Source organism: Anolis carolinensis, chromosome 6, assembly GCF_035594765.1.
Source record: "Anolis carolinensis isolate JA03-04 chromosome 6, rAnoCar3.1.pri, whole genome shotgun sequence".
In the NCBI taxonomy this organism is placed as follows: Eukaryota; Metazoa; Chordata; class Lepidosauria; order Squamata; family Dactyloidae; genus Anolis; species Anolis carolinensis.
This window is the reverse complement of record NC_085846.1, coordinates 117322001-117342728: the sequence shown is the minus strand read 5'-3', so window position 1 is coordinate 117342728 and position 20728 is coordinate 117322001. Positions and strand designations below refer to the sequence as shown.

Below are 20728 nucleotides of genomic sequence, written 5' to 3'. Positions count from 1 at the left end.
GGTGGTGTGTCACTTCGAGAAAAAACCCATAATTTCGCACTATGTATAGTTTAAATAACAAAAATGTATAATCTATATATATAAAAGAGTAATGGCATCAGGGCGACGCACAAAACAAGAAAACTACAGGGCCCCCAACCTTGAAATTTGACAACACAACGCATCATCCACACCTCTAGGTTGATACAACAAAAAGAAAAGAAAAATAAAGTCCTAATTAGAGGGAGAGGAAGAATTGTTTTTATCCAATTGCTGCCAGTTAGAGGGCTAAGCTCTGCACATAGACCCCCTCTACCCTCACCACTTTCACAGTACACAAACAACCAAATGCATACTAAACATAAAAACAACCATACAACAGACATTCAATACCACCACAACCTCAACAAATTCTCACCAACACCACCAGACAATACCACAGCAACGCGTGGCCAGGCACAGCTAGTTGTAATATATAACTGTATTTAATAAATCAAAAACTATTTACTACCATTATTTCCATGTACAACCATCTATGGTACCTCTTGCAGTTTCCACACTGATTTCTCTCGGTTGTAGTTTCAATGTAGTCATGAATAATGAATAATAATATAATAGTAATAATATGATAATATACTACAATAATAATAGAATAATAGTAGAATGATATAATGATAATCTCTCTCTCTCTATATATAAATGTAATGTGCATAATTCCCATAAAGTAAACAACAAAACCACTGGACCAAATCACACCGAATTTGGCCACAAAAGACATAGACACCCAATGAATCTACATGCGGCAGCGTGTCAGCAAAAATGGCTAGGCGTGTCAGTGCCGACACGCGTGTCATAGGTTGGCTATCACTGAACTAGGGCCAAAACATTCAGATGGTTTGTATTCATATGACTCATGGGTTGTATTGATTTACAGTAACAACCACAAGAGCACACTCAAATTGTTTGTATTAATATTAGTCATGGGTTGTATTAATTTATAACAATAATAATAACAACAATAAAAATAAATTGATCGATCTTGATCTTTCAATATTATCAATCAATAATCAATCTTGATCTCAATATTATTGATCAATAATCGATCAATCTTGATCTCTCAATATTATCGATCAATAATCAATCAATCTTGGTCTCAATATTATCGATCGATAATCGATCAGTCTCGATCTCTCAGTTTTACCTATTGATGATGGATCAATCCTGATCTCTTATTTTTAGTGATCAATAATCTATCAGACTTGCTTTCTCAATATCATCAATCAATAATCGATCAATCTTGGTCCCTCAACATTATCGATCAATAATCAATGAATCTTGATCCTTCAACATTATCAATCAGTAATCAATCTTGATCTCTCAACATTATTGATCGATAATTGGTCAGTCTTGATCTCTCAATATTATTGATCAATAATTGAACAATCTTGATCCCTCAATATTATCGGTAAGTAATCGATCAATCTTGATCCCTCAATATTATCGATCAATAATGATCAATCTTGATCCTTCAGCTTTATCGATCAATAATGATCAATCTTGATCCCTCAATATTATTGATCAATAATCGATCAGTCTTGATCTCTCAGTATTATTGATCAATAATCAATCAATCTTGATCCCTCTATATTACTGATCAATAATCGATCAATCTTGATCTCTCACCATTATTGATCAATAATTGATCAATCTAGATCTCTCAGTATTATTGATCAATAATCAATCAATCTTGATCTCTCAACATTATCAATCAATAATAAATCAATCTTGATCCCTCAATATTATCGATCAGTAATCAATCAATCTCTCTGGGGATTTCTAGGTCCTCCAGTGCACTTTTTACTCAAGATTCGTATAGAAAATATATTATCCAAATCCATGAATAATAATAGTCTCTGCCAAAGTCAGATGTGCAAAAATGGGAAGGTCTGTTTTGTTTTAATTTCCTAATTAAATGTCCTAATTGTACATGTTTTATGCAGTTAAAACTGAAGCCACGGAAGAGGAGCATCTTGCCCATCATCCACAACAGGAAGGAACTGGTCTTCCCATTAATCCCAATGGCAAACCCTTCATTTCCCAGAAAGAGGGCTCTCCGCTTTCAAGAGGTAAGTTTTCTATTAGCATTAATAATATTAATTAAAAATAATAAAAAGTTGACATGTTATATAAATTGCTGTAACCATACTATAAAAACCTTTGTTTTTGAGCCTTAAAAGGGACAAATTTTGAGCCTTAAAAGGGAAAAAAGGGATATTATATTCTAGGCATAAATACTGTACCTTGGTTTTCCTCTGAAGTTGATGGAGCTTCGGGTTATAGTCTGAACTGGATTTGTTTTAAAGGGAAGGCTCAAATTCTTGGAGAGATTCTGTAGGTTTCAGAATAATGCCTGGCATGTATTACTGTTATTTTTATTACATTATTATTGTTGTTTATTATTTTATTTATATTATGATTATGATTATTATATATCCTATTGCGCCAAATTGCTGTGTGTGTGTGTGTGTGTAAAGAAATCCTTGCAAAAGTTGTTTGCGAGAGATCTCTGCAAAAGAGCGCAGCTTTTTGCAGAGGCAAAGCCACGCCTCAAACAATGTATCTGTTTGCTGGCAGATGGCTGGTTTTGTCAGTTGGTAATTTGAGCTTGCAGGGAGAGCACAGAAAAGACAGGCTCTCTAGCTACGGTCAAGTAGCAGTTTAAATATGCCATGCTGGGTATATAGAATGCTGATTGATTAGTTATTGATCCTATGCAGCTACAAGGACATTGTACGATTGCTGAACTGTTTATCTAACTTCAACTCAACAAGTAAAGTTTCTTTGTTCTTTCAATTCCTCTGCCTGGTCTGTGTTAACTGGACGCTGCTGGTTCCGCTATACACACACCTGCTAACATATCCTCCTTTTATATCTGTGACTGAGTCACAAAGTAGATTCAACACCCTGACTTCATGGTGAGTATCCAATGCAAAACCTTGTGTTCCTTTCTTATTTGGAATTTCGGCAGTGAAAGTCAAGCGGGAGACGGACAGCCCTCCTCTTCGATACCCAAATGGACTCGGATCCAATAATATCCCCAGAATCATCGACCAAGGAAAGAGATCCTTGGGCCTCAAAAGTAAGACCGATCATTTCTGGGTGGTTGAATGGAAAAAGCATAGGATGGACTAGATGACCTTTGGGGTCCCCAATGTATTATGAACTGCCTTGGTTGGGCTGTCTTCTTTGGCCGTCTTTATAAGCACAATGCTTATGGCCTTCTGTAGGGAAGGCTTTGATTGTGTTTCCTTGCATGGTAGAATAGGCTTGGATTGGATGATCTTTGGGGTCCCCTTCCAACTCTAGTGGATGTAGAACTGCCTTGAAAGGTGTTGGACTGTAAACAAAGTCTATATTCATCTATTGCGAGGACTTTTATTGTGTCTTCCGTCCTGGCAGAAAGTTGGGATAGATGACCTTTGGGTTCCCCTTCCCATGCTGAGAGTGTGCATTACACTATGGCCCCTTCTACACTGCCATACAAAATCCACATGATCTGCTTTGAACTGGATTATATGGCAGTGTAGACTCAGACTATATGAGATATTCATTGAAATAATAGAGCAAAAGGTGCTGCAGGTTGTTGCCCTTCCCGCATAAACAAAGTTTTGCAAGTTTAATAAATTTTTCCCATGTTTTTATGATAGAACCAATTAGGAAATTATATTCATAACAAAGGAACAAAAGATTTATTACATAACTAGCTGTGCCCGGCCACGTGTTGCTGTGGCTTATGGGAATCCTTTGTTCACCAGGTGGAATAGCAGTGAATAGCCTTGCAGCCTCAAAGCCTGTCCGTTTCCTTCTTATGCGAATCCTTGTTTGGTGAGCTGGAATAGGATTGCTGCTTGGAAGGCTGGGTACTTGCGTTCTAGGGGAATGGTTTTTTTTGGCCAATTTGAATTGCACTGAATAGCCTTGCTGCTTGCAAGCCTGGCTGCTTTCTACCTTGTGGAATCCTTGGTGGGCCAGGTTGAATAGCAATGAATAGTCTCAGTGCGGCAAGTATGAATGCTGCAATTAGTCACCTTGATTAGCATTTAATGACCTTGCAGCTTCAAAGCCTGGCTGCTTCCTGCCTGGGGGAATCCTTTGTTGAGAGCTGTTAGCTGGCCCTGGTTGTTTCCTTTCTGGAATTCCCTGTTTTCAGAATGTTGCTCTTTATTTACTGCCCTGATTTTAGAGATTATATTGTTTTGTATTATTATACCACAGTAATTTTAGATACTATATTTATAAGCTTAGATTATTTGCTTAGAACTGGATTATATGAGGCCCCTTCTACACTGCCATATAATCCAGTTCAAATCAGATCATTATAGGCAGTGTGGAAGAGGCCTGAGTGAAGAGCTCCATTGTGGCTGAGTGGGTTGCTAGGAGACGACGTGGCCGGCGCTTACCCTTCTAACTGGCAGCTAGGGGAAAAAATGGCTTTTCCTGGTCCTCTAATTTGGACTATATTTTTCTAGCGTTTTTTTGTTTTTGTTTGAAAGATGTATCTTTTGTGGCTAAATTTGGTGTGATTTGTTTCAGTGGTTTAGTTGTTTACTCCATAGTAAAACCCACATTACATTTTTATATATATACTAGTTGTGCCCGGCCACGCGTTGCTGTGGCAAAGTGGTGGTGGTATTGGTTAAAAATTGTTGTGTAATTTTTATTTGACGTTATTTGCATTTTTTATTAATTTTATTGTAAGTTATATTTTTATTTATTATATTTTATTATTTTCTTGTATTATTTTTAGTTATTTTCTGTTATTATAGTATTTTATTGTATTAATTTTTAGTGTTTTTTATTATTTTTTATTGGGTTGCTAGGAGACCAAGTTGGAGGAGCTTAGCCTTCTAACTGGCAGCAATTGGGTAAAAGCAATTATTCTTCTCTTTCTAATTAGGACTTGATTTTTCTTTTCTTGTTGTTGTATCAACCTAGAGGCGTGGAAGATGGGTTGTGTTGTCAAATTTCGAGGTTGGGGGGCCTGTAGTTTTGTTGTTTTGTGGGTCGCCATGATGCCATCACTCTTTTATATATATAGACTAGCTTGGAGACCCGGCGATGCCCGGGTGATTTGAGAAAGGCATTGTTTGCCTGTGTTCCAAGTGTAGCCTATATCCAATGTCAGGTGGGTTCAGTGGGTGCGGGTGAGCTCCAACTCCCATATGCAAGTCCCATCGTCCAGTGTCCATCCCCCTCCAAACAGAGCCAGGATGCAGAATAGGTCATGAGGGCTCCATGTACCGTGTTTGGTCTTGATCAGTCATTTGTGTGGGTCGCGGTGCTGTCAGGAAGTGAGTGAAGGTATTGGAAGTCCCATCGTCCTCCAAACTGCACCTGGGTGTAGAGTGAGTCCTGGGTGTTCTCTGTTTGAAGTTTGGTCTTGATGAGACATTGATGGGGGTGACAGTGGTCTCAGGAAGTGAATGAATATACTGCAAGTCCCATCATCCAAGGTCCAAGCTCTTTCAAATCTCACCAAGATGTAGAGTGGGCCATGGTGGCTCTATGTGCCAAGTTTGGTCTTGATCAGTCATTGGTGGGGGTCACAGTAGTCCCAGGAAGTGACTGAAGATATTGTAAGTCCCATCATCCACGGTCCCTCCTCCCCCAAACTGCACCAGGATGTAAAGTGGGCTACCCTGCACCTGCGTGTCAAGTTTGATACAGTTTTGTCATTGATGGACATCACAGTGGTTTGTGGGAGGTGAATTGGATGAATGTACTGCAAATCCCATAATCCTTGGTCCATCCTCCGTCAAACTGCTGCAGCATGTGAAGTATGTCATTTGGGATATGTGTGCCTGGTTTGGTTCAGTTCTGTGATTTGTGGCAGTTGCTGTGGTCTCAAGAAGTGAGGGAAGGTACTGCAAATTCCATCATCCTTGGTCCATCCTGCCCCAATATACATCAGGACGTAAAGGGGTCCACAGGAGTTCTGTGTGCCAAGTTTGGTCCATTTCTGTCATTGGTGGGCATTGCAGTAGTCTGTGGAAGTTAAAGTGTTTGAAAGTACTGCAAATCCCATCATCTGTGGTCCATCCTCCCCCAAATGGCAGCAGGTCATAAAGTGCATCGTGGGGATGAAGTGTGCCAAGTTTGGTGCAGATCCGTCATTCCTGTTGGTCTCAGTGGCCTGGGATAGTGGCGGCCAATCAAAACGCGAGCACATATTCCGCCAGGCCAATCAAAACGCTGATACATACTCCGATTTCACTTTTATTATATACTAGTTGTGCCCGGCCACGCGTTGCTGTGGCAAAGTGGTGGTGGTATCGGTTAAAACTTGTTGTGGAATTTTTATTTGACGTTATTTGTATTTTTTTAAATTAATTTTATTGTCACTTATCTTTTTTATTTATTATATTTTATTATTTTGTTGTATTATTTTTAGTCATTTTGTTATAGTATTTTATTGTATTAATTATTTTAGTGTTTTTTATAATTTTTTATTGTATTATTTGTATTTATTTTTTTATCATTATTTTATTAACACTGGGCTGAGTGGGTTGCTAGGAGACCAAGTGGGCGGAGCTTAGCCTTCTAACTGGCAGCAATTGGATAAAAACAATTATTCCTCTCCCTCTAATTAGGAATTTATTTTTCTTTTCTTTTTGTTGTATCAACCTCGAGGCATGGATGAGGGGTTGTGATGTCAATTTTCGAGGTTGTGGGGTGTTTACTTTTGTTGTTTTGTCCGCTGCCGTGATGCCATCACTCTTTTATATATATAGATAGATGTTTCTGCATAATATGATTGTGTTATGATAAACATGCATGGAGAGCTGAGGCACTATTAGGCTCCTTGCTGCTGGTTTCTTTCTAATGCAACCCTTCCAATGCATTCCTATGTAGTTAAGCAGGAACCTCATGAGGATGGATTGGAGCAGCCCCCCTTTCCAGCCCAGAGGAGACCCCCAAGAGAGGAGGAGGAGGAGGATGGGCCGTATCCGCACTCCAGGGTCTCCAGTAGCGGCAGCGCAGAGGCCGGCACGGATCCGGGCCTTTGGGTCCCCTATTCGGAAGGTGAGATGTTGCCCAGACCAGGTGAAGGCTCCATCCATACTCTGCTTGGGTGTTAGGAATTGTGGGAGTTGTAGTCCAAAATACCTGGAGGGAGGGCCGAAGTTGGCCCAGGCCCTTTTAAAAGGGAACTTGGAAGTGATTGAGAGGGAAGTTTCAGGACTACACTTCCCATTGTCCGAGACCATTGGGCCAATGGGAGTCGAAGTCCAACGACATGAGTCATTTGTCTATATTGGAGTTTAATTGAGACACATGAACCTTTCCGTCTCAATTCCTCGCCTTCCTTTGGCGATCTAGTTATCTGCTTAGTTGCATAAACATAAATCAAGACTGTCCGCTTTTAGCCGAACACGTGGTTTGCGGAAACTACACAGTGTCACTCTAGCAGTTAATCTCTCTCTATGCATTTAACTCTTGCACTACTGGAATGCTTCACTCTTTGCCTATTGCAGGCACACACACAATACACTAGCTTGAAACCATAAGTGAAAATTTCATATTACATAAACCAAAACTCCAACATCATTGTACTACAAGACAGTCGATGCAGGAACAATGAGATGGTGACAAAGACTATAAAGGTTCGGACTAAATCTAGGAGTGGGTTCTCCTTCTCCAGGTTTCAAGATACGTAGTTCCTTAAAGTTCAGACCAAATCCCAGAGCAGATTCTCCTTCCAGTTTATAGGCCTTCTAACCACACATCTTTCCATCAGTCATGTTCTGCCCACTGCTTAAAGCCACTAGAATAATCTTTAACAAAAGTGGAAAACATTTCACAACTTTTTAATGCAGCTAATACACTTTGTGTCTTTAAAATACTACCGGTTTTCTCTGAAAAAAGACCCTGGCATATGAGGAAAGGAAAGTGTCTGATACTTAAAGATAAAGAATTACCATTATTTAAAAATAATTTGAAGGCTCACAACACCAACAGCAACAGACACTTACGATGAAAGAAAAACAAAGAGAACTCCCAACATAAGATATTGAGACTGCAATTTTAAAATAACAATAGCCTGGAAATATTTGCAAGTTGTCATTTAATTGACAGCTCAATAATCCTAGCTTCTAACACATATTATTTCTTGCCATGTGATAGAATATTTGCTTACTTAGCAAACTACTAAATATAAAAACCGCTCATTGTAGAGAATTCCAGCATCCTTATTACTCCAAGGATTCTAACTCAGCATGGCATTAGAGACTGCAAAGTATGTTGTTCTCTCATGCAGAGAAGTCATCTGCAAGCTACCGGAATGCAGCAAAGTCTATGGTCCCAAAAGTCCCTTAAATGGGATGCTTGCGGAAACTACACAGTGTCACTCTAGCAGTTAATCTCTCTCTATGCATTTAACTCTTGCACTACTGGAATGCTTCACTCTTTGCCTATTGCAGGCACACACACAATACACTAGCTTGAAACCATACGTGAAAATTTCATATTACATAAACCAAAACTCCAACATCATTGTACTACAAGACAGTCGATGCAGGAACAATGAGATGGTGACAAAGACCATAAAGGTTCGGACTAAATCTAGGAGTGGGTTCCTCTTTCCCAGGTTTCAAGATACGTAGTTCCTTAAAGTTCAGACCAAATCCCAGAGCAGATTCTCCTTCCCCAGATGTGTAGATAGGCCTACCAGCTGTTAGGAATCGTGGGAGTTGAAGTCCAACATACCCAGAGGGACCAAGTTTGCCCATGTCTGGTCTAAGCATCCTCCACCTGTTCCCTGTGCAACCAGCTCACCTTCCAATCAGTTAGAGCGGTATCAAACTGTGTTAATTCTGCCATGTAGACGTGCCTTGCCTTTCCGTCCCAGGCTGTGTTTATGTCAGGACCCAGGCTGCAGAACACCAATAACCATGCACAGAGACCAGAATCTATCTAATATCTTTATTAAGGAAATATATAAAGTCAATAAAAACAAGTGTAGAATATAGTTCAGAAGTAGACCTTTCAGGAAAGGTCAAATATAGTCCAGGAAAACAATGTCCAATATGTGATATTAAAGTCCAAAGTTATAATCCACTTCACCGAAACACACACTATTTGGCAAGCAATAGTGTGGGGAACTGTCCATAGTCTTTGAGGCTTAAGGTAAATCCGAAGGAAACTGGAAAACAAGGCTTGAAACTGAGAAGCAAGGTCCGTGGTTTAAAACGCAAGGCAAGGCAAGACTTGAAACTTGGCAAGATCAAACTTGAAACAAGGCAAACATGAATCAGGAACTGAGTCCATAGAAGTCCATGGTACAAGGCTGGGCAGGAAACTTGATCCGGGAACTGGGAACTGGAGTACAAAGTCTACACACGATCTCACTCCTCAAGCCGACGAATTGACTCCGCAAGGATTCCTTTGCGGGCAAACACCTAAATAGGATCTTGTTTTCCCGCCAAGGAACACTTTCCCTGGGGAACAAGAAACGAAACCTATACTGTGTCCAGATGCATGACTCCTTAAAGTTTCCCAAGGGAAACAGACTTAATCAGCTAATTGTCTGGCAGCTATCCTGGCGCTCCGGCGAGTCGCCTCTCGAGCGCCTCTATCTTGATTATAATAATCCCGGCGAGAAAATGGGGGAGATTTCTGCTCAAGGCTTGTTTGGCTGACTTCTTGTGGGCAAACATCTTGCAGGTGCAAGGGCTCCAAATCTGGCAGAAACGGTGGGAAACCCAAGTTTTCCTCTTCATCTGCCACAATAGTACCAGGAACGGGACTACATGGCCCATGAGTCATCACAGTTTACGACATCTCTTTCCCGCAGAGTGGAGCCCGGCCACCAGCCCCCTCCACGGCCTCCTGAAATGCCTGAAGGGAATCCCCGCCCCGCGGCCCCCCGTTTCCGGAATGTTCTTGGGGAAAAGAGGGGCAGGAGACGGGAAAGAGAGGAGGAAAGGAGGAAGGAGAGCAAGGCTGGGTAAGTCGGCAACCGGGTGCAAAACCAGGCTCCAAGGACTTGATGTGTCTTTATGTTGTTTTATGCTATTTATATTGTTTTTTAATTGTTTTATATTGGTTTGAATCATGATCGTGTTTTAATGTATGTTGATGTTGGGCTTGTCCCCATGTAAACCGCCCCGAGTCCCCTTGGGGAGACGGGAGCTGTGGCACAGGCTGTTGAGCAGCCTGCTGCAGTAAATCACTCTGACCATGAGGTCATGAGTTCGAGGCCAGCCCATGGCGGGGTGAGCACCCGTCAATAAAAAATAAAAAATAGCCCCTGCTCGTTGCTGACCTAGCAACCCAAAAGATAGTTGCATCTATCAAGTAGGAAATAAGGTACTACAGTAGAGTCTCACTTATCCAACATAAACGGGCGGGCAGAATGTTGGATAAGCGAATATGTTGGATAATAAGCAGGCATTAAGGAAAAACCTATTAAACATCAAATTAGGTTATGATTTTACAAATGAAGCACCAAAACATCATGTTAGACAACAAATTTGACAGAAAAAGAAGTTCAATGCGCAGTAATGCTATGTAGTAATTACTGTATTTATGAATTTAGCACCAAAATATCACAATGTATTGAAAACATTGACTCCAAAAATGCGTTGGATAATCCAGAACGTTGGATAAGCGAGTGTTGGATAAGTGAGACTCTACTGTACTTATAAAAGTGGGGAGGCAAGTTTAACTAATTTACGACCTGGAATGAGGAAGTGCCATCAGAGTGGATGATGAAGCAGCTGCTCCCCCCTGTGGCCAGAATCGAACATCCACTCAGGAGAAGGTTAAATTGCCTCTGCGTCTGTCTGTCTCTGTTTGATGTGTTTATGGGCATTGAATGTTTGCCCTATGTGTGTATAATGTGATCCGCCCTGAGTCCCCTTCGGGGTGAGAAGGGCGGAATACTGCAAATAAATAAATAAATAAATAAATAAAGCTATTATTATTATTATTATTATTATTATTATTATTATTTTATTATGTCACAGCAAACAAGATAGATATGCTGGATTCCATATCACAAAATCACAAGTCGAACACTTCCCAAGTGTCTAGGACTGTGTGATGTATTTTCGGATGATGCATGCAGATCCCAGTCGGGTGGCCTTTTTGCAGTTGGCAGATCGTAATTTTGTCAATGTCTATTGTTTCCAAATGCCGGCTGAGATCTTTTGGCATGGCACCCAGTGTGCCCATCACCACTGGGACCACCTGCACTGGTTTCTGCCAGAGTCTTTGCAGTTCAATCTTGAGGTCCTGATAGCGGCTGAGTTTTTCCTGTTGTTTTTCGTCAATGCGACTGTCACCTGGGATGGCGACATCAATGATCCAAACCTTGTTCTTTTCCACAACTGTGATGTCTGGTGTGTTGTGTTCCAGAACTTTGTCAGTCTGGATTCGGAAGTCCCTCAGTATCTTTGGTGCTCATTCTCCAATACTTTTGCAGGTTTGTGATCCCACCAGTTCTTTGCTGCTGGCAGGTGGTACTTGAGGCATAAGTTCCAATGAATCATTTGGGCCACATAGTTGTGCCTCTGTTTGTAGTCTGTCTGTGCAATTTTCTTACAGCAGCTGAGGATATGATCAATGGTTTCGTCGGTTTCCTTGCACAGTCTGCATTTTGGGTCATCAGCTGATTTTTCAATCTTGGCCTTAATTGCATTTGTCCTGATGTCTTGCTCCTGGGCTGCAAAGGTCAGGCCTTCTGTCTCCTTCAAGGTCCCATTCGTGAGCCAGAGCCAGGTCTTCTATTATTATTATTATTATTATTATTATTATTATTATTATTATTAATGGCCTTTGTTCTGATGGCTTGCTCTTGGGCTGCAAGGACCAGGCCTTCTGTCTCCTTCTTCAGGGTCCCATTCGTGAGCCAGAGCCAGGTCTTCTATTATTATTATTATTATTATTATTATTAATGGCCTTTGTTCTGATGGCTTGCTCTTGGGCTGCAAGGATCAGGCCTTCTGTCTCCTTCTTCAGGGTCCCATTCGTGAGCCCGAGCCGGGTCTTCTATTATTATTATTATTATTATTATTATTATTATTATTATTAATGGCCTTTGTTCTGATGGCTTGCTCCTGGGCTGCAAGGACCAGGCCTTCTGTCTCCTTCTTCAGGGTCCCATTCGTGAGCCAGAGCCAGGTCTTCTATTATTATTATTATTATTATTAATTTCCTTTGTCCTGATGTCTTGCTCCTGGGCTGCAAGGATCAGGCCTTCTGTCTCCTTCTTCAGGGTCCCATTCGTGAGCCAGAGCCAGGTCTTCTATTATTATTATTATTATTATTATTATTATTATTATTATTAATGGCCTTTGTTCTGATGGCTTGCTCTTGGGCTGCAAGGATCAGGCCTTCTGTCTCCTTCTTCAGGGTCCCATTCGTGAGCCAGAGCCAGGTCTTCTATTATTATTATTATTATTATTATTATTAATGGCCTTTGTTCTGATGGCTTGCTCTTGGGCTGCAAGGATCAGGCCTTCTGTCTCCTTCTTCAGGGTCCCATTCGTGAGCCAGAGCCAGGTCTTCTATTATTATTATTATTATTATTATTATTATTATTATTATTATTATTAATGGCCTTTGTTCTGATGTCTTGCTCCTGGGCTGCAAGGATCAGGCCTTCTGTCTCCTTCTTCAGGGTCCCATTCGTGAGCCAGAGCCAGGTCTTCTATTATTATTATTATTATTATTATTATTATTAATGGCCTTTGTTCTGATGGCTTGCTCTTGGGCTGCAAGGACCAGGCCTTCTGTCTCCTTCTTCAGGGTCCCATTCGTGAGCCCGAGCCGGGTCTTCTATTATTATTATTATTATTATTATTATTATTATTATTATTAATGGCCTTTGTTCTGATGGCTTGCTCCTGGGCTGCAAGGATCAGGCCTTCTGTCTCCTTCTTCAGGGTCCCATTCGTGAGCCCGAGCCGGGTCTTCTATTATTATTATTATTATTATTATTATTATTATTATTATTATTAATGGCCTTTGTCCTGATGTCTTGCTCCTGGGCTGCAAGGATCAGGCCTTCTGTCTCCTTCTTCAGGGTCCCATTCGTGAGCCAGAGCCAGGTCTTCTATTATTATTATTATTATTATTATTATTATTAATGGCCTTTGTTCTGATGGCTTGCTCCTGGGCTGCAAGGATCAGGCCTTCTGTCTCCTTCTTCAGGGTCCCATTCGTGAGCCCGAGCCGGGTCTTCTATTATTATTATTATTATTATTATTATTATTATTATTATTATTAATGGCCTTTGTTCTGATGGCTTGCTCTTGGGCTGCAAGGATCAGGCCTTCTGTCTCCTTCTTCAGGGTCCCATTCGTGAGCCCGAGCCGGGTCTTCTATTATTATTATTATTATTATTATTATTATTATTAATTGCCTTTGTTCTGATGGCTTGCTCTTGGGCTGCAAGGATCAGGCCTTCTGTCTCCTTCTTCAGGGTCCCATTCGTGAGCCAGAGCCAGGTCTTCTATTATTATTATTATTATTATTATTATTAATGGCCTTTGTCCTGATGTCTTGCTCCTGGGCTGCAAGGATCAGGCCTTCTGTCTCCTTCTTCAGGGTCCCATTCGTGAGCCAGAGCCAGGTCTTCTATTATTATTATTATTATTATTATTATTATTAATGGCCTTTGTCCTGATGTCTTGCTCCTGGGCTGCAAGGATCAGGCCTTCTGTCTCCTTCTTCAGGGTCCCATTCGTGAGCCAGAGCCAGGTCTTCTATTATTATTATTATTATTATTATTATTATTATTAATGGCCTTTGTCCTGATGTCTTGCTCCTGGGCTGCAAGGATCAGGCCTTCTGTCTCCTTCTTCAGGGTCCCATTCGTGAGCCAGAGCCAGGTCTTCTATTATTATTATTATTATTATTATTATTATTATTAATGGCCTTTGTCCTGATGTCTTGCTCCTGGGCTGCAAGGATCAGGCCTTCTGTCTCCTTCTTCAGGGTCCCATTCGTGAGCCAGAGCCAGGTCTTCTATTATTATTATTATTATTATTATTATTATTATTAATGGCCTTTGTCCTGATGTCTTGCTCCTGGGCTGCAAGGATCAGGCCTTCTGTCTCCTTCTTCAGGGTCCCATTCGTGAGCCAGAGCCAGGTCTTCTCCTTTTCAGCTTTTCCTTCAATTTTGTCAAGGAACTTTCCATGCAATGTTTTGTTGTGCCAGCTGTCAGCTCTAGTTTGTAGTGCAGTTTTCTTTTACTGGTTTATTGTTATTGTTTATTGTACTGGTTGTTATTATTATTATTATTATTATTATTATTATTATTATTATTATTAGGAGCATTTTGGGCCAGTGCAGAATGCCAGCTTTCCAACTCAGACACTTGTATTTATCACCCTCCAAATCCTTGGTGTTGAGCATAAAACCGAGCCGTGTCTCAGCCTTGTGTGGCACTTTCTTCCATCCACCCGGCAGGGCGTTTTGATCAAATAAACCCATTGAACGATCTCCTTGCTTACAGTGTTTGATTGGATAAAGAGATCCTGGAGGTTTTTGCTCCATTTTGGGAATAGAGGGACATGGCAACACTGTAGGATGGATGCCCTTGTTCCATGCTATGGAGTCCTGGGAGTTGTAGTTTGGCAAGTCAGCTGCATTCTGTAGCAGAGGAGACCGAAGTCCTTGCAAAACTCCTATGATTTTGCAGCATTGAGCCAATTAGTGTGGTTACACTGCATTCGTTCTGCAGTGTAGATGCACCTGAAATTGTGCTCTGTGTGTCAATATAAATGGCATTTCATTTAAAAAATATTACACTGCTGGACTCATCCTGCCTTTCTCTTCCCTTCCAGAATGCAGTGAATGGGCAACCCCAGAGAAGATGCCCCCTTGCCCCACATCTCCGGCAGCATCCAGCTGTGGTAAGCGGCCCAAACCTATTTGCACACAGGTGCCCTTCTGCGTATCTCAGGACAAAATTATGAAGTTTCTTTTCTTTTCAGCTTGCAATAGTCCCTGTTAGAAAGCGACCATATTCACATAAGCTTTAGTATTTGGTATCTATATATATAAAAGAGTGATGGCATCACGGCGACCCACAAAACGACAAAACTACAGGCCCTCCAACCTCGAAATTTGACAACACAACCCATCATCCACGCCTCAAGGTTGATACAACAAAAAGAACAGAAAAATAAAGTCCTAATTGGAGGGAGAGGAATAATTGCTTTTATCCAATTGCTGCCAGTTAGAAGGCTAAGCTCCTCCAACTTGGTCTCCTAGCAACCCAATAAAAAATAATAATAAACACTAAAAATTAATACAATAAAATACTATAATAACAGAAAATAACTAAAAATAATACAACAAAATAATAAAATATAATAAATAAAAAAGATAAGTTACAATAAAATTAATTTAAAAAAATACAAATAACGTCAAATAAAAATTCCACAACAACTTTTCACCAATACCACCACCACTTTGCCACAGCAACGCGTGGCCGGGCACAGCTAGTATTATTACAAATGCTCTATTTTATTATTAGCTATTGTTGCAAAACAGGCATGGGTCACAGGGTTGTTGAGTGTTTTCCGGGCTGTGTGGCCATGTTCCAGAAGTATTCTCTCCTGACGTTTCGCCCACATCTATGGCAGGCATCCTCAGAGGTTGTGAGGCTTGTTGGCATGGGTCAACTTGGGCCCTCCAGGTGTTTTGGACTATTTGAGTCCAAAACACCTGGAGGGCTGAAGTTTGCACCATGCCTGTTCTGCAATGTGGAATCAATGCAATTTGAACTGCCATGGCTCAATGCTTTAGGCTCCTGGGGTGTGTAGTTTTGCAAAGAAGGCTCAGCACGTTGTAAGAAAACAATTCCCAGGATCCCATTGCAATGAGCCATGCCAGTTGAAGTGGGGTCAAACCGCATGCATTCTACAGTGGAGATGCATCCTAAATAATATGGGAGAAGACATACAGTCAGTGTTGAATTTGGGTTGCTGTGAGTTTTCTGGGATGTATGGCCATGTTCCAGCTGCATTCTCTCCTGACGTTTCACCTGCATCCATGGCCGGCATATTAAGAGGTCTGCTGGAAGTGAGGCAAGTGGACTGTATATATACCTATGGAATAATGTCCAGGGTGGGAGAAAGAACCTGTATCTGTTTGAAGCAACTGTGGATGTTGCAGTTAGCAAGCTTGATTAGCATTGAGTAGCCCTGCAGCTGCACAGTCAATCAGTGTTGTTGCCTGGAGGCACCCTCTGTTTGGGAGGTGTTAACTGGCACTTGATAGTTTATTGTCTGGAATTCTCTTGTTTCTAAGTGGTGTTCCTTATTTACTCCCCTAATTTGGTTACCAGTATAAAAAAAACCCGAATTGTGATAAGGAATTAGCATTGAGTAGCCCTGCAGCTGCACAGTCAATCAGTGTTGTTGCCTGGAGGCACCCTCTGTTTGGGAGGTGTTAACTGGCACTTGATAGTTTATTGTCTGGAATTCTCTTGTTTCTAAGTGGTGTTCCTTATTTACTCCCCTAATTTGGTTACCAGTATAAAAAAAACCCGAATTGTGATAAGGAATTAGCATTGAGTAGCCCTGCAGCTGCACAGTCAATCAGTGTTGTTGCCTGGAGGCACCCTCTGTTTAGGAGGTGTTAACTGGCACTTGATAGTTTATTGTCTGGAATTCTCTTGTTTCTAAGTGGTGTTCCTTATTTACTCCCCTAATTTGGTTACCAGTATCAAAAAAACCCCGAATTGTGATAAGGAATTAGCATTGAGTAGCCCTGCAGCTGCACAGTCAATCAGTGTTGTTGCCTGGAGGCACCCTCTGTTTGGGAGGTGTTAACTGGCACTTGATAGTTTATTGTCTGGAATTCTCTTGTTTCTAAGCGGTGTTCCTTATTTACTCCCCTAATTTGGTTACCAGTATCAAAAAAACCCCGAATTGTGATAAGGAATTAGCATTGAGTAGCCCTGCAGCTGCACAGTCAATCAGTGTTGTTGCCTGGAGGCACCCTCTGTTTGGGAGGTGTTAACTGGCACTTGATAGTTTATTGTCTGGAATTCTCTTGTTTCTAAGTGGTGTTCCTTATTTACTCCCCTAATTTGGTTACCAGTATCAAAAAAACCCCGAATTGTGATAAGGAATTAGCATTGAGTAGCCCTGCAGCTGCACAGTCAATCAGTGTTGTTGCCTGGAGGCACCCTCTGTTTGGGAGGTGTTAACTGGCACTTGATAGTTTATTGTCTGGAATTCTCTTGTTTCTAAGCGGTGTTCCTTATTTACTCCCCTAATTTGGTTACCAGTATCAAAAAAACCCCGAATTGTGATAAGGAATTAGCATTGAGTAGCCCTGCAGCTGCACAGTCAATCAGTGTTGTTGCCTGGAGGCACCCTCTGTTTGGGAGGTGTTAACTGGCACTTGATAGTTTATTGTCTGGAATTCTCTTGTTTCTAAGCGGTGTTCCTTATTTACTCCCCTAATTTGGTTACCAGTATCAAAAAAACCCCGAATTGTGATAAGGAATTAGCATTGAGTAGCCCTGCAGCTGCACAGTCAATCAGTGTTGTTGCCTGGAGGCACCCTCTGTTTGGGAGGTGTTAACTGGCACTTGATAGTTTATTGTCTGGAATTCTCTTGTTTCTAAGTGGTGTTCCTTATTTACTCCCCTAATTTGGTTACCAGTATCAAAAAAACCCCGAATTGTGATAAGGAATTAGCATTGAGTAGCCCTGCAGCTGCACAGTCAATCAGTGTTGTTGCCTGGAGGCACCCTCTGTTTGGGAGGTGTTAACTGGCACTTGATAGTTTATTGTCTGGAATTCTCTTGTTTCTAAGCGGTGTTCCTTATTTACTCCCCTAATTTGGTTACCAGTATCAAAAAAACCCCGAATTGTGATAAGGAATTAGCATTGAGTAGCCCTGCAGCTGCACAGTCAATCAGTGTTGTTGCCTGGAGGCACCCTCTGTTTGGGAGGTGTTAACTGGCACTTGATAGTTTATTGTCTGGAATTCTCTTGTTTCTAAGCGGTGTTCCTTATTTACTCCCCTAATTTGGTTACCAGTATCAAAAAAACCCCGAATTGTGATAAGGAATTAGCATTGAGTAGCCCTGCAGCTGCACAGTCAATCAGTGTTGTTGCCTGGAGGCACCCTCTGTTTGGGAGGTGTTAACTGGCACTTGATAGTTTATTGTCTGGAATTCTCTTGTTTCTAAGTGTTGTTCCTTATTTACTCCCCTAATTTGGTTACCAGTATCAAAAAAAACCCCGAATTATGATAAGGAACACCACTCAGAAACTGGGGAACTCCGGATAGCAAACAATCAAGTGCCAGTTAAACCTCCCAAACAGAGGATGCTTCCAGGCAACAACAGCCAGGCTACCTCTATGCCGATAGAGTTACGAGTTGGGTCGATACAGGGAATGCTGTGGATGTAGCGTACCTGGATTTCAATAAGGCCTTCGACAAAGTCCCCCACGACCTTCTGGCAAACAAACTAGTAAAATGTGGGCTAGACAAAACTACGGTGAGGTGGATCTGTAATTGGCTAAGCGAACGAACCCAAAGGGTGATTCTCACCAATGCGTCGTCTTCATCATGGAAAGAAGTGACAAGTGGAGTGCCGCAGGGCTCCGTCCTGGGCCCGGTTCTGTTCAACATCTTTATTAAAGACTTAGACGAAGGGTTAGAAGGCACGATCATCAAGTTTGCAGACGACACCAAACTGGGAGGGATAGCTAACACTCCAGAAGACAGGAGCAGAATTCACAACGATCTTGACAGACTAGAGAGATGATTGGCCGAAACTCACAAAATGAAGTTCAACAGGGACAAATGCAAGATACTTCACTTTGGCAGAAAAAATGGAAATCAAAGATACAGAATGGGGGACGAGGCCTGGCTTGACAGCAGTGTGTGCGAAAAAGACCTTGGAGTCCTCGTGGGGAACAAGTTAAACATGAGCCAACAATGTGATGCGGCTGCTAAAAAAGCCAATGGGATTCTGTCCTGCATCAACAGGGGAATAGCGTCTAGATCCAGGGAAGTCCTGCTCCCCCTTATTCTATTCTGCCTTGGTCAGACCACACCTGGAATCACACTGTGTCCAATTCTGGGCACCACAGTTGAAGGGAGATGTTGACAAGCTGGAAAGCGTCCAGAGGAGGGCAACTAAAATGATGAAGGGTCTGGAGAACAAGCCCTATGAGGAGCGGCTTAAAGAGCTGGGCATGTTTAGCCTGCAGAAGAGAAGGCGGAGAGGAGACATGATAGCCATGTACAAATATGTGAGGGGAAGTCATAGGGAGGAGGGAGGGAGCTTGTTTTCTGCTGCCCTGCAGACTAGGACGCAATGGAACAATGGCTTCAAACTACAGGAAAGGAAGGAGATTCCACCTGAACATCAGGAAGAACTTCCTCACTGTGAGAAGGGCTGTTCGACAGTGGAACTCTCTCCCCCGGGCTGTGGTGGAGGCTCCTTCCTTGGAGGCTTTTAAGCAGAGGCTGGATGGCCATCTGTCGGGGGTGCTTTGAATGTGATTTCCTGCTTCTTAGCAGGGGGTTGGACTAGATGGCCCATGTGGTCTCTTCCAACTCTACTATTCTATGATTCTATGAGACCCACACTGATTGAGTTCGCAGCTGGCTGACTTCTCTGGTTGAGTGAGTCTGCAGTGCTTTTCGTGTTCCTTGATTCCTGTTTGAGCAATGCTGCTGCCTTTGGGGGTCCCTATGGAGACTTGTCATATGTACATGGTGGCGAGAGGACTTTGTTGACTCTGATCTGCAAATGGTTTCTCCCCGTAGGATCCGGCAACGCTTTGCAAGGCCTGAAGGACCTTGCTCTCCACGCAACCCCAAGCCAGCCCTGTTCGCCGGCCCTCTGCTCCTCCATCGGCAGCTCCCCAGACCGGCTCCCCAGACGGATCCCGGAGAAGGCGAAAGGCACGAGAAAGGAGGACGGTGAGCGTCTTTCCCATTGCAAGCCTTTCCCCCACTTGATGCATTCCGCAAGGTCTTGTTTTCATTGGCAAACCTGGGAAAGTTTGGAAGAAGTTGTGATGCAGCAGCTCAAAAGGCCAGTGTGATTCTCGGCTGCATCCATCTATATATATAAAAGAGTGATGGCATCACGGCGACCCACAAAACAACAAAACTACAGGCCCCCCAACCTCGAAATTTGACAACACAACCCATCATCCATGCCTCTAGGTTGATACAACCAAAAGAAAAGAAAAATAAAGTCCTAATTAGAGAGAGAGGAATAATTGCTTTTATCCAATTGCTGCCAGTTAGAAGGCTAAGCTCCTCCAACTTGGTCTCCTAGAAACCCAAAAATAATAATAAAATACACTAAAAATTAATACAATAAAATACTATAATAACAGAAAATAACTAAAAATAATACAAGAAAATAATAAAATATAATAAATACAAATATAACTTACAATAAAATTAATAAAAAAATGCAAATAACCTGGGAAAGTTTGGAAGAAGTTGTGATGCAGCAGCTCAAAAGGCCAGTGTGATTCTCGGCTGCATCCATCTCTATATAGAAAAGAGTGATGGCATCACGGCGACCCACAAAACAACAAAACTACAGGCCCCCCAACCTCGAAATTTGACAACACAACCCATCATCCATGCCTCTAGGTTGATACAACAAAAAGAAAAGAAAAATAAAGTCCTAATTAGAGAGAGAGGAATAATGGCTTTTATCCAATTGCTGCCAGTTAGAAGG

The 20728-nt window shown here is 41.8% G+C and overlaps 1 protein-coding gene across 3 annotated transcripts in view; it reads left to right on the top strand.

Moving 5' to 3' along the window:
- krba1 (KRAB-A domain containing 1) overlaps positions 1 to 20728 on the top strand; it is an 80105-nt gene that overhangs the window by 23354 nt on the left and 36023 nt on the right. For 2 of the 3 annotated variants that reach the window (XM_062957775.1, XM_062957777.1), the window contains exons 9-14: positions 1980 to 2105; positions 2993 to 3118; positions 6892 to 7062; positions 9833 to 9985; positions 14835 to 14903; positions 19795 to 19950. In XM_062957775.1, coding sequence (XP_062813845.1) covers positions 1980 to 2105; positions 2993 to 3118; positions 6892 to 7062; positions 9833 to 9985; positions 14835 to 14903; positions 19795 to 19950 — 801 coding nt within the window. The remainder of the gene's footprint in view (positions 1 to 1979; positions 2106 to 2992; positions 3119 to 6891; positions 7063 to 9832; positions 9986 to 14834; positions 14904 to 19794; positions 19951 to 20728) is intronic. The other variant, XM_062957776.1, reaches the window with a different exon arrangement.